The sequence below is a fragment of the Pygocentrus nattereri genome, chromosome 1 (assembly GCF_015220715.1).
Source record: "Pygocentrus nattereri isolate fPygNat1 chromosome 1, fPygNat1.pri, whole genome shotgun sequence".
NCBI classification, from domain to species: Eukaryota; Metazoa; Chordata; class Actinopteri; order Characiformes; family Serrasalmidae; genus Pygocentrus; species Pygocentrus nattereri.
In genome coordinates, this window is record NC_051211.1 from 9,597,265 (window position 1) to 9,610,121 (window position 12,857).

Here is a 12,857-nt window from a genome sequence, read left to right on the forward strand (position 1 = left end):
AATCAAAGAGCTGCATTACTAGCAATCAATGTCCATCTTCAATCTGTACACAGAGCATCAGTCTATATGCATGAATCCAGTTAAGTAAAAAATCAGCCCCCAGAAGTGTCACCTAGTCTTGCCTAGGTGACATTTTTCAGACAGTGCAGACTGGAGTTTTAACACTGAAATCTGTAACAACCGAACATACAGCTGAACTCTGCTGTTCTCTTTTTCATTTAAGATGTTTGTACGCGTGATGAGTCTCTCTGTGGGGAAGGTGACTGCAACAAGTCTGAAGATGGCCATGAATGTGTGTGCAAGAAAGGATTCACCAACTATGGCTTCAAAACAATGAAATGCACAAGTGAGTGCAAGCTAAGTGTACTCAATGATGCCTAGTTCCAAAAATAAGTGGAAAACCTGTTAATTGCTGTCGAAATATGATCAAAATATGATCATCATTTTATAATGTTTTATTTAATGTTTCTTGTTTTTTTGTAACAGCAAAAAGTTTTCAAATTGTAGTAGAGCAAAACTGTCACCATCAGACAAAGCTTTCATCGTCGAGAAATAGCAGAAAATAAAGCTCCAATCTTGCTTCAGGTCTATATCCCCATTTCCAAAAAAGTTGGAATGCTGTGCAAAATGTACATATCCATTTCCAAAATAGTTGGGATGCTGTGTAAAATGTAAATAAAAACTAAATTCAATGATGTGCAGATAATTTCAACTCTATATTTAATTGAAAATAGTATAAAGACGACATATCAAATGTTGAAACTGAGAAATGTTATTGTTTATTGAAAAAGAAAAAACACGTTCAAAAAAAGCTGGTACAGGGGCAACAAAAGCTGTGTAATGCTAAAAAACACCTAGTGGTTAACTGGCAACAGGTCCATAACATTATTGAGTATAAAAAGAACATTTCAGAGAGTCTGACTCTTTCAGAAGTAAAGATGGGGAGGAGTTCACCACTCTGCAAAAGACAACATGGAAAATAGTGCAACAATTCAAGAACAATGTTTCTCAATGGAAAATAGCAAAGAACTTTTATTTTTCTTCATCTGTGGTGCATAATATCATTAAAAGATTCTAGAGAATCTAGAGATATCTCTGTATGCAAGGGACAAGGCCAATAAACAATATATGCTGGCTGTGATCTTTGGGCGGCATTGCATTAAAAAACAGACATGATTCTGTAGTGGACATCACTGCATGGGCTCAGAAATACTTCTGAAAACCACAGTCTTTGAAAACAACCCATCACTGCATCCATAAATACAAGTTAAACCTCTAAAATGCAAAGAAGAAAATGTATATAAACAGGATGCAGAATGCTGAACTCATTTAAAATGGACTGTGGGGAAGTGGAAAAGTGTCCTGTGGTCTGATGAATCAAAGCTTTAAATTTATTTAGAAATCATGGACGCTGTGTCCTCCAGACTAAAAAACACTCAGCTTTAATTAGTGCACAGTTCGAAAGCCAGTATTTATGATGTATGGTATAGGAAGACATTAGTACACATGGCATAGGTGATGTGCACATCTGTGAAGGCACAGTGCTGAATGATATATACATGTTTTGGCAAAATATGCTGCCATCCAGATGACGTCTTTTTCAGGGAAGGCCTTGCTTATTTCAACAAGACAATGTTCAACTACATTCTACATGTATTACAACAGGACTGCTCCATATTAAAAGTACTCCAGATGCTAAATTGGCCTGCCTGCAGTCCAGACCTGTTTCCCACTGACAACATTTGGTGCATTATGAAATGAAAATTACAGCAAAGGAGACCTTGAACTGTTGAGTAGCTGAAATCCTGTATCAAACAAGAATGTGAAAACATTTAACTTTCAAAACTATAGCAATTGATCTCCTCAGTTCCCAAACACTAACAGAATGTTGTTAAAAGAATAGGTGATGAAACACAGTGGTAAACATGCCCTGTAGCAACTTTTTTGGAACATGTTGCTGGCATCAAATTCAAAATGTGTATATATTTTGGTATCAAACACCAATAAAATTTCTCAGTTTCAATATAATCATTGCATCATATTTTATTTACATTCTGCACAGCGTCCCAACTTTTTTGGAAATTATGTTTTAAATAGGGGCGGCACAGTGGCGTGGTGGGTAGCGCTGTCACCTCACAGCAAGGAGGGCTTGGGTTCAATTCCCTGGCCGGGTGACCGGGGTCCTCTCTGTGTGGAGTTTGTATGTTCTCCCGGTGTCTGCGTGGGTTTCTTCGGTTTCCTCCCACAGTCCAAAGACATGCAGTCAGACCAATTGGACATGCTAAATTGCCCCTAGGTGTGAGTGTCTGTCTGTCTGTCTGTCTGTCTGTCTGCCCTGCGATGACTGGCGACCTGTCCAGGGTGTATCCTGCCTTCTGCCCGAAGGCTGCTGGGATAGGCTCCAGCACCCCCCCGCGACCCTGACGGAGAAGTGGCTAAGAAAATGGATGGGTGGATTGATGGGTTTTAAATAAAAACAATGTGCAAACCATTTAAACCCTATATTACATTTAAAATAGACAACAAATCAAATGTTGAAACAGCAACATATTCCAAAACAGTTGGTATGGGGCAAAAAAATCATGTACTTGAAATGTGAGAAAATATTATGTTGAATTTTAAAGTTAAATAATATAAGGCCACTTTGAGGAGCAGAACTAGCCTACAACTCTGTACTCATTTACTCTAGACACTGCCAAAGTGGCCAGCAGTTGGTGATGGAAGAAATTCTGCTGGTTGTAATGAAAATGCAGTGTTAACTCAAACAGTGCTTGATAACTACAGATATAGAAAACATATAAATAAAACATAAAATTAATATACAAACTCTGTTGTAAAACAAGCATACATTGGTCTTTACTAGTCTTAGATTTTTTTTTTATTTTCAGCAGTTGCAGTTGTCTGTAGAAGGGTTTTATATGAATGAAAACAGTGATTCCAGACTTTCGAATGGTTGTTTGTCTTACATTTAAGTGTTTTCTTTCCAGAGCCAAACAATGGGCTTCTGTCACAGTATTACCCTGAGGTAGGTGGAGAACATTATTGAGCTCAGTTCATAGTGCTAACTTAACCCTGCTCCCCTCCAACCCTCTACTTTAATGCAGTCATTATTGTTTTAATAGCTTCTCAACAGTGTCATTAGTGCTATGTCAATGAAACATATTACTACTACTATTAATGAGTAATTAGTACAATTATAATATTAATGAATATTTATTAAAGAAATGTATAAATTATACAATTTTACAATACATATCGAATCGTACGCTTCATCGTCCTCTTCCTCTATGTGTTGTTCACACAGGTCCCTCAGCTATTGCCAGTCATGGAGGAGTTAAGGAACAGCTTTCAGAAGCTGAGTGGAGACCAAGATATGAGTAAGAGGGTGTCACAAATGGATGGAAACACACTGTTAGAGGTATCAGTGTACAGTAAGACTAATGATATGATCATTTTTATGGTTTTTTTCTCCACTGCACAGAGTACTGGAACTGTGCTTTCTTTGGTCAACAGTCCAATACCTGCTTCACAAGTAGCTACCACCCAGTAATGGTACTCCTATCTGGGCCAGTTTTTGAATGTTCAGTGGAAAACCCCACATAGGGAGCACAATAGTTCTAATCTCTCTCTCTCTCTCTCTCTCTCTCTCTCTCTCTCCGTCCCTCTGTAGAGGTTCCTGAATGCTCTGGACGAGCTTTTGTCTGCTGGGCCACTGAACAATAACAAGAAGGTGACAACAGTGTTGGAAATAACTGAGAATTTTCTAAAAGTGCTTGGACCCCTGCTATCTAATATCACCAAATCAAGTGCTTGCACAGGTAAGAAGTAACTGTGAGTGGACCAGTTTTAACCCAATAAGCTATATAAAATACCAGAGTAGCATACTGACCCTTTTGCAAGAAAATACTATCATTCTGTACTATTACATGACCCTTTGACCCTTTGATATGGCAGTGAAATTGCTATTTAGATATAATTAAATTCACTGCATTCTAACATTTTGTTTGTAGAGGTCAACACATTACTCTGGAGAGATAATGCTCCCCCTCATGGACCATTCATTTTGTCCACCAGTGACACACAGCTTGAATCCCACTGGGAAACCGCAGCAGGAGATTCATACAAGGGTAAAAACACTCACTGCAAGCTGTGCTTCAAATGAGAAGTGTTAGCTCTGAAATGGCACTAAAACCTATTGATTTTCTTGCTTCTTTCTTTCTGCATATTCCTTATGTCTGCTCCTGGACTGCTGAGCAGGATTTGCTGCTGTGTCTCTACTGAGCTACAATAGTTTGGAAAATTCGGTCAACAACTATTTCAACCACATAAAGATACAAGAAGATGAAACGCTCAAGATAAACTCGAAAGTAGTTACAGCAGTGGTCACTAACCCTGATACAGCACAGCTGAGGGAACGGATCATCCTCACCTTCTCTCACCTGCAGGTGCAGCTACACTTAAATTTATACTTTAAAGATTGTATGTTATGAAAAAGCAGCAAGAAATTAAAGTAAGATTGTTTAAATGTTTCATGAAAGTCACTGACTAATAATCATCAGTGCACAGGTGGATAGAGAGCTCTAAACCCATACAACATAAAAGCTTTGTTACTTCAGTGAAATAATGAGAAGTAAAAATGCCTACCTAATAAACAACTTCAGCAGAAGTGTAAATGTAGCTGCTCAGAGAAAGACTGCTTAGGAACTGATACACTTGCTGACTACTTAGGAAGTTATTAACTTGCAGAAGTGCAGCAAAACTTCTTAGTATGTCCAGCATCAATTAGCATAAGAACTGAAGCTTGTTAGGAGCCTCTTCTTTTTTTGAGGTCATGCCATAATTACAAAGCAGTGCAGAATAACAATTCTTGCTGCTTCAGACATTTGGGCACCCCTTATCAAATAACATATTTCTGATGATCGTTGAAGTAAAAAAAAAAAATCCTCTATGTAGAACTCTCTTATAGAAGAATCTTAATGCACAGTTACTATTTATTTACTGAATTTCACATATTGGACAAAAAAAATCAGCATACTCTCACCCTGACTGTTGTAATGTATTTCACACAAGACTTCCTACAACTACAACAAAGAAACTTGTTTAAAATGCACTAAAAAGAAAGCAACATCATATAACGCTAGTTTTAGCATCACTCCACTTGATTTAAAATTGACTATGACATTGTATCACTTAATATTATAACATTTGAAGATAGATTTCATTACTTTATAGTATATCACCTTCATTCATTTTTTTAAAATAAAAATAAATAAGTAATATTAAATAATATTTATTTATATATAATAATTTATTTTATATAAACAAATAAAATAAATTTCAAAGACTCTTTTTTTTACCAATAAACATTTATCAGACTCCATCTATCATTGAATTAAAAACATAAATATGTTTCCTCACTTTATCATTTAACTAGCTTTTATTATTGTACCTTCTGGCACATTACTCTGGTTTACAAAAAATGTATTATACATTTGAAATAAATAGTTACTAATAGTTACTAGTTACTAATCATTTCTGTTTTTAAAAGATTTCAGTCTTGTATTTTCTCTCATCACATACAGTATAGAAAAATGCTACAAATACAAAAAGACAGACTATAAAAACACCCACTGTTACTCTTGACTGCTGTTCATGGTATACTGAGAGATTACAGCCCATGCCACATGGCTCATGCATAGGGGATTTTAGGTAACTTCCTGTCTTGTTTTCTCTTCCCTACAGCAGCCATCAGACAGAAACCAAACATGTGTGTTCTGGGACTCCTCTCTGGATGGTGGTGTGTGGTCCACAAACGGCTGCTCTGTGGTCAGCTCTGATGCCAATCACACAGTCTGCTCCTGCTCTCACCTCAGCAGTTTTGCTGTGCTAATGGCACTCCATGAAATCAAGGTATTGTAGCTTTTCTCCCCACTGCAAATGCTAACTGCACATTAAACAAAAACCTGGCAGAGCCAGTAGTACTACTTCTCTTTTAGAGAACTTCCATTATGCAGACTTTAGTTCCAACCTTTAATCTAATGCTGTGTTCAAGTGGTATCAATTCTCCTACTGATAAATTGAACTCCAACAGCCGACAAAGTCAAATTTACAGCTGGGATTGTAGATCATACACAAGTTTACCTGGTGTGGTGTATAATGTGACGTTTCTGTCTGTGAAACTAGGCAGTGAATGTGAAATATATATACATCTGATATGCTTCTGTGTGGTCTATGCATTTATTGTCAGTTACATGAAGCAATTCAAAAACAAAGTTGTATGCAACACATTCAATAATTCTTCTAGTTATTCACATTAGTATCAAATCATTCTAACTGTGTGTATGGGACTTGCCTGTGCATAACTCATGAAGTTATAGCTAACTTAAAAAAACCAGTATGAAGTTCAGATTCATGTTTAAGTGAGATAAAATATAAAGCTTCCTAAACAATTATGTTTCTATTGTTGCAACTGTTTCTGTCTCTTCCTACCACAGGATGTATTTCAACTAAAGCTGATCACATGGGTGGGGCTCTCCCTGTCCCTCATCTGCCTCTTCATCTGCATACTGACCTTTCACTTCGTCCGCTCTATCCAGAGCACCCGCACCACAATCCACCTGCACCTCTGCATAAGCCTCTTCATTGCCAACCTCGTCTTCCTCGCTGGCATCACCCAAACCCAGAATGAGGTACTATTATATGCGTGTTGCATGATTAAAGTATTACCATTATCACATAGGTCCCCCAGGGTAAGATGGCCCCCCTTTTTTCTTCTGATTGGAGGATGGGGCCAAATCTATGCTAAACACATTTATTTAATGACTATGGTTTAATTAATTCTGAAATTTCTTTTAAATGACCTTATTTCCTGAATAACCTTCTTCTGAGCATTACCCACATGAGGCTGGAAATCCTAGGCCATTCATGCCTCTCAACTATATAATCCCCCTGTCCCCTGTCTCTCCAGGTTTGCTGTTCAATTGTTGCAATTCTGCTGCACTTCTTCTTCCTGGCTGCATTGTGCTGGATGTGCCTGGAAGGTGTGCAGCTCTTCAATATGGTAGTGCTGGTCTTCAACACCACGGTGAGACCTCTCTACCTGATGCTGGGCGGTTATGGAGTTCCTGCACTTATTGTAATCATATCAGCCAGCATCAATGCTAGAGGATATGGTACCAAGCGCCAGTGAGTTTTTCCCAGACTTTTCTCTCATTACTATAACTGGCAGGGTTGTATCAGCAGTGCTATGTGTCAATGGAATAAGTAGCATTTTTAGCTTTGGTGCATTGTCTTACTTGTTGTTCATTCGTCATCAGCTGCTGGCTCAACTTGAAGGATGGATTCATCTGGAGCTTCTTCGGTCCTGTTTGTATCATAATTGTTGTAAGTACAGCTTAGAATATGGGAGCTCACTGTACTGTAAACTATTTTAGTATCAAACAAGACTAAATCTCTCTCTCATTTCCCCTCTCGGGCAGGTGAATGTGTTTTTCTTCCTGATAACTGTATGGAAGCTGGCTGAAAAATTTTCCTTCCTCAACCAAGACTTGAGCAAGCTGCAAAAAATCAAGTAAGCAAGAGACTTTATTGAACAAACTGCTGCCTTGCAGCATGCCAAAGAGCCAAGATGCTGTAAGATAAGGGTCTCATTTCACTCTTGTAACTCACCACTTAGAAGTGTGTCACACCTAAGTTTCAAAAGTGGCCACTGACAGTATAAGAAGGAGACAGTAAGAATGTGCTTGTACTCAGCTAGGTTGTCTTCAGTATGCTAATCGGCTAGCCTTGGGAGCTTAGCAATGCAAAATAAAACGTATATTTAAAAAAAATTAAAACAATAATAAAATGCATAACGTATGTGAATAATTGCTTTCACTTAGCTGTAAGATTTGAGTAAATGTATCAGAATGCATGGGTTTCTGGGCAAGTTGTGTCCAGTGGGCAGAGGGATATGGGTACATATTTGGCCAGACAACAAGTCTATGTTTTAGCCATGTAAGCCATAATATTTCCACTAAGAAGTATAAGAAGAAAATTAAATTCAATTTTCAAATATATTTATACAATACACTGGCATGGCGATTGACCTTGAATGTCTACATTTGTACTTGCACTGGTATTTAAGATGCACTAAATTCCAATGCATCTCCATCTAGGAAAATTAAGCCATTTTTCCCGGTCCTTATTATTTTTTCCACAGAGTCCTTGTTTAAGCGCTTATTCAAGTCTGCTGTAAAAACAGCTACGGCTAATTGTTGGATCTCTGTCTCCTCTACAGGTCATTCACAATTACTGCTATTGCTCAGCTTTGTGTGCTTGGCACCATGTGGATCTTTGGGTGTTTTCAGTTTGAGGGAGGATCTCTGGTGATGTCCTACCTCTTCACTATCTTCAACAGCCTGCAAGGGGTGCTGGTGTTTGTCATGCACTGCCTGCTCTCCAAACAAGTGAGTCCATTCATTTCATGCAGGACCGCTCAGTTGAAATGTAAAGATTTAATGCCAGCTGAAGGCAAAATGCAAGTGCATTGGCTGTGTTGTGTGGTGTGCTGTGTGGAGACTCACACAGTCTAAAATTTGTAGAGTGCAATGTCAGTGCGAAAGTAGGAGTTCAAAATTAGGTGATACTTTAAAGCTTTAGACAGTATTTTGCAGTACAATACATATCAGGAACACATCAATGACAAGATAAAAAAGAAGCATTTCTGTTGTAATTAGTAAACTCCATCTATTCCAAATCAATTTTAAAATGTATTTAGATCTGCTTGTTTAAAAACTTTAGCTCACTGCGGGAAGAAGACATTTTCTTTGAAAAGTATTAAACCCCCAGCCTGAAGTATCCACCACAAAGCAGTTGTAGTTATTCAAATTCTGACCCACCTTCAAGATACATCATCAGAAAAGTTTTTATAGTCTTTAAACCAAAATTCCTCACTCTAGAGACTATTTTAGCATGGCTCAAAGAGGCAAACATGCAATGTTTATGACAGATGAAGCCATACTTACAGTGTGTGACAACGAGTGTCTAATCTGTTTGTTTGATGTTCTAATTGTTCTAATCTGCTTTATAATGTTCTCAAATCTTCTCTTATTAGGTGAGAGAAGAGTATGCCAGGATCTTGACCAGCCTGTGTGCACCACAGAAGAAGAAATACTCAGAGTTCAGCACAAACCAGTCGAGCAAATCTCAGGTACTTTTAAATCAGCAATGTACTCTCATAAGCAGTTTCAGGGGAATGTAATGGAATGCCCTGCAGTTGGGGTATGGTTTGGTCTCATTTGGATTTTGCCTGTTAATAAATAAATAAGTAACATAGATAGTGGCTTTTTAGCCATTACATCTGTGTGGCTGAATAGCTGTCGATTAAATCTGTCGATTAAAGTTAAATTCATTTCGCCAGAAAAAAAAATCCACCCCAGTCAAAGCTGATAGCCCCATTCAAGACTCAAATTGTATGCAAATGTAGACGCGACTGAAATTATGTAGCTCCAGTTTGGCATCCATATCAATGAAGGCATGCCTCCTTATAGCGCTGCAGGTATGAAGAGGCTGATTTCTGATCACAGCTAATCTTCTCTGAGATGATCAGTGGAGCGTTTTGACCAAGATTAGAGCTGTACAATAAAATGACCTGCTGTGATATGAATATGAAGGAGGCTCTTCTTCCCTGTCTGACTGTCTCTTGAATGGCGTTGCAGGCATCCAGGAGCATCCAGCACACAGGAGAGTCAAACATATGAAGCAGGCTGGATCCACCCACCAGCAGCACTTTCCATGTGCAAACATGACTTTGTCTGCAGCCGCTCTGACCACTGTGGGTCTTATCCAAATGTGGAGGAGCATGTTTGGCATAAGCTCCTTTGTCACATTAGCTTCTTTTTTAATTGCATTTAATTTAATTGCTTAATTAATTTTTTTAAAGGCAGTAAGAGTGATAAAGATAAAGAAGGTTGGAAAACGGTCATGTAAAAATGAATTATGACTGTTTTCGGTATAGAAAACGACTTAAGTGTTGCCTGAGGACCTCAGAAAAAGTACGAGAAAATGGAGGATATTAGCCCTTTAAAAGCAGAGATTAAAAGCAGAGATTAAAAGCTAAAATTATAAAATGAGACAATATTATTAAGATGTTCTAAGCTCAATATCAAAGAGTAGATGCAGGCCATTTTGACAACCTCTTTTAATTTTCAGTTAGATTTATATGTGAGTCTCTGTTTTGTAATATAAAAGTAGATTCAATTGTAATATTTGGCATGGTGGCACTGTCGCCTCACAACAAGAGGGCCTGGGTTCGATTCCCCAACCGGGCGACCAGGGACCTTTCTGTGTGGAGTTTGCATGTTCTCCCTGTGTCTCTGTGGCTTTCCTCCAGGTACTCTGGTTTCCTCTCACAGTCCAAAGATATGAGGTCAGGCCAATTGGGCATGCCAAATTACCCCTAGGTGTGAGTAAATGTGTGTCTGTTTGTCTGCCCTGCGATGGATTGGCGACCTGTCCAGGGTCTATCCTGCCTTCTGCCCGATGATTCCCTGCGACCCTGAGAGAGAAGAGGCTTAGAAGATGTGTGTATATTGTAATATTTACTGCTGAGCTTTAAAGCTGCTCTTGTAACTCATGTCACTGGATTACAGCACTATGACTTGTTTATACTTTTTTAGACATTACTTGTTTAGACATTTTGTCACAGTGTTTCTCTGCTGTACAGCGTATCTGTGCCTTTTTCAAAGGTTTTTATTTGCGAATTTGTGCCTGTGTCTTTATAACTGTTTTGTGCCAAGATCTGAATGTTCTTATGTCATGCATGATTAATACATTTTTTTATGTACATCTGCGCTCGTGGTAGCTAGGGATGTCTCATCTGTTGGCTGTCATTAAAATTAAGATTTTATTTTGTATTGTTTATTGTATTTTATTTTTCAGTGCATGAACATCCAACACAACATGGTGGTCATTTATGCCTGTGGAGGAGCCTTAAAGATCTGGCAGAATTTCTGCATTTTTTGGACAAAAATGTGAATCAGTACAAGATAATGCTTTTTTCCCCCAAAGAGCAGGCATGTCTTCTGTGTCATTACATTAGAACCAGATAGGACTTCCAAGTTTTTACATATTTTCATAAATGGTACTGGGAAAAAAACTAATCTGTAACTATGCATGCCACAACACCTGCACTGCAGTTTCACTGTTTTGATTTGAACAACTTTCAAATCAACATATTGCAAGAAATTTATCATGAAAGCAATTATATACCGAAATACGACTGCTTGTTGAAGGAATTATGCGAAAACCATTTCTGTTGTGCTGAAGTTCATTGAAACTACAGACGGGTGACAAATGAGAGGACAAAACAACATAGTGTCTTAGTAAGGTGCTGGGCCACCAGAAGCTGCCAGAACAGCTTAAACGTGCCTTGGCCTAGACGCTGCAAGTCCCTGGAACTGTACTGGACAGATTCTTCCAAAAGATTCTCTCAGTTTTTGTTTTCATGGTGATAGAGATCGTTGTTTGCCAAAGGTGTTTAGTTGGCTGGAGATCTGATGACTGTGAATACCATAACATGAGTTACATTTCATTCTCTTCTTACTCTTATTTAGTGACCTCTTGTGGCCCTCAGCAATATGCACCCCACAACGGACCACCTCACTGTGGGCTTCAAGCATGCAGGCTTGTTCTCTTGCTGAATGCTGCACATGTTTTGTGGGTCACTTAAACTTTTTTCGGGTATAGTTTTTAGTTACTTGTTTTAACTGTTCTTTCAAGGAAACATGCTTTGCAACGTGTCTTACTGCCTGTTTCCACAATATCCAATGTAATTACATCAGTACTGGATGTTCAAACGTTTGACTAAATAGAGCAATTTAAAATAGAGCAACACTCACCAAAGCAGACAAGCTCTCCTCTTCTACAACACGCAATCATCTATTATCTAACATCCAGCAATAATCAGAGCCGGTTTATCAGTTAGCATCTGTATTAAAACATATTGCATCCTCCTTCTCTGTTTTACATTTAAATATAAATTATGAGCTTATCAGCTTGGAAACCAATAAATAAAAAGCCCAAATTATTCTCAAAGCCAGTCAAAAAAACAGCAGCTTCAAGCCGCAGAGTTCAGAGAAGACCAATCCAGAAACGCTAGCAGTGCACAGAAGGAGCATCTTACCCAATGCGGTCATCTTCATTCAAATGAATTTACAGAAAATTACTTTATTATAAGCTAACAGATCTTCCTCCCGAAAGCTGCCGAAATCTCCTCTTTCCACAACTCAACCACAGCCTGGGGAAGCAGCTTAGTTCACCTCGCTAGCTTGCTAAAGTGTCAGCCAGCTAACTAACTACTTTAGTCAGTCACAGTTTATGGTTTAGCCATATAAAATATAGTTTTGCGGATATACAGTAGTATAAGGCTGAAATACGGGAAGTCTAGTCTAGCACACCTGTCCTCAGAAACTCTGGTCTATCACTCTGCCACGCTCAGGCTTGTTTATCTGTATTTAGTTGTAAATTACTGGTCTAAACAGTAATCTGATCAGTCTGCGGATGGAATATGATTAAGTGGTAAACCACCAAAGGCAATGCTTTATTGAAATTTTATAGTGGGGTTTCTTAAAACCTCCTTCACATTAGATGCCAGTGGGTGGAGTGTTGTGCCCTGAGAGCATCGGCTCATTTAAATCAGCAATACCGAATAAACATGCAAATTACACTGACAGTATTTTTATTAAATGAAAGAAATTTGTATAGGGGGGACTAATTGTTTTTGCACTGGGTCCATAAGATCCTAGTTACACCTAGTTACACCATCTTAAACATCTAGAGCACTTCTTTTCCACACTTAAAGCTGTTAAAACCTAACA

At 38.3% G+C, this 12,857-nt stretch overlaps 1 protein-coding gene across 8 annotated transcripts in view; it reads left to right on the top strand.

Annotated features, from left to right (window-relative positions):
• The window catches only part of LOC108429671 (adhesion G protein-coupled receptor E1-like), a 35,540-nt gene extending 24,647 nt beyond the window's left edge, over positions 1-10,893 (top strand). For 7 of the 8 annotated variants that reach the window (XM_037542478.1, XM_037542470.1, XM_037542475.1 and 4 more), the window contains 14 exons: positions 224-346; positions 2,988-3,025; positions 3,305-3,418; positions 3,671-3,818; positions 4,011-4,127; positions 4,258-4,445; positions 5,743-5,910; positions 6,495-6,689; positions 6,968-7,185; positions 7,317-7,383; positions 7,479-7,570; positions 8,279-8,447; positions 9,095-9,190; positions 9,699-10,893. In XM_037542478.1, coding sequence (XP_037398375.1) covers positions 224-346; positions 2,988-3,025; positions 3,305-3,418; positions 3,671-3,818; positions 4,011-4,127; positions 4,258-4,445; positions 5,743-5,910; positions 6,495-6,689; positions 6,968-7,185; positions 7,317-7,383; positions 7,479-7,570; positions 8,279-8,447; positions 9,095-9,190; positions 9,699-9,740 — 1,775 coding nt within the window. In that variant the 3' untranslated portion in view covers positions 9,741-10,893. The remainder of the gene's footprint in view (positions 1-223; positions 347-2,987; positions 3,026-3,304; positions 3,419-3,670; positions 3,819-4,010; positions 4,128-4,257; positions 4,446-5,742; positions 5,911-6,494; positions 6,690-6,967; positions 7,186-7,316; positions 7,384-7,478; positions 7,571-8,278; positions 8,448-9,094; positions 9,191-9,698) is intronic. The other variant, XM_037542473.1, reaches the window with a different exon arrangement.
• The last annotated feature ends 1,964 nt before the right edge of the window (positions 10,894-12,857 follow it).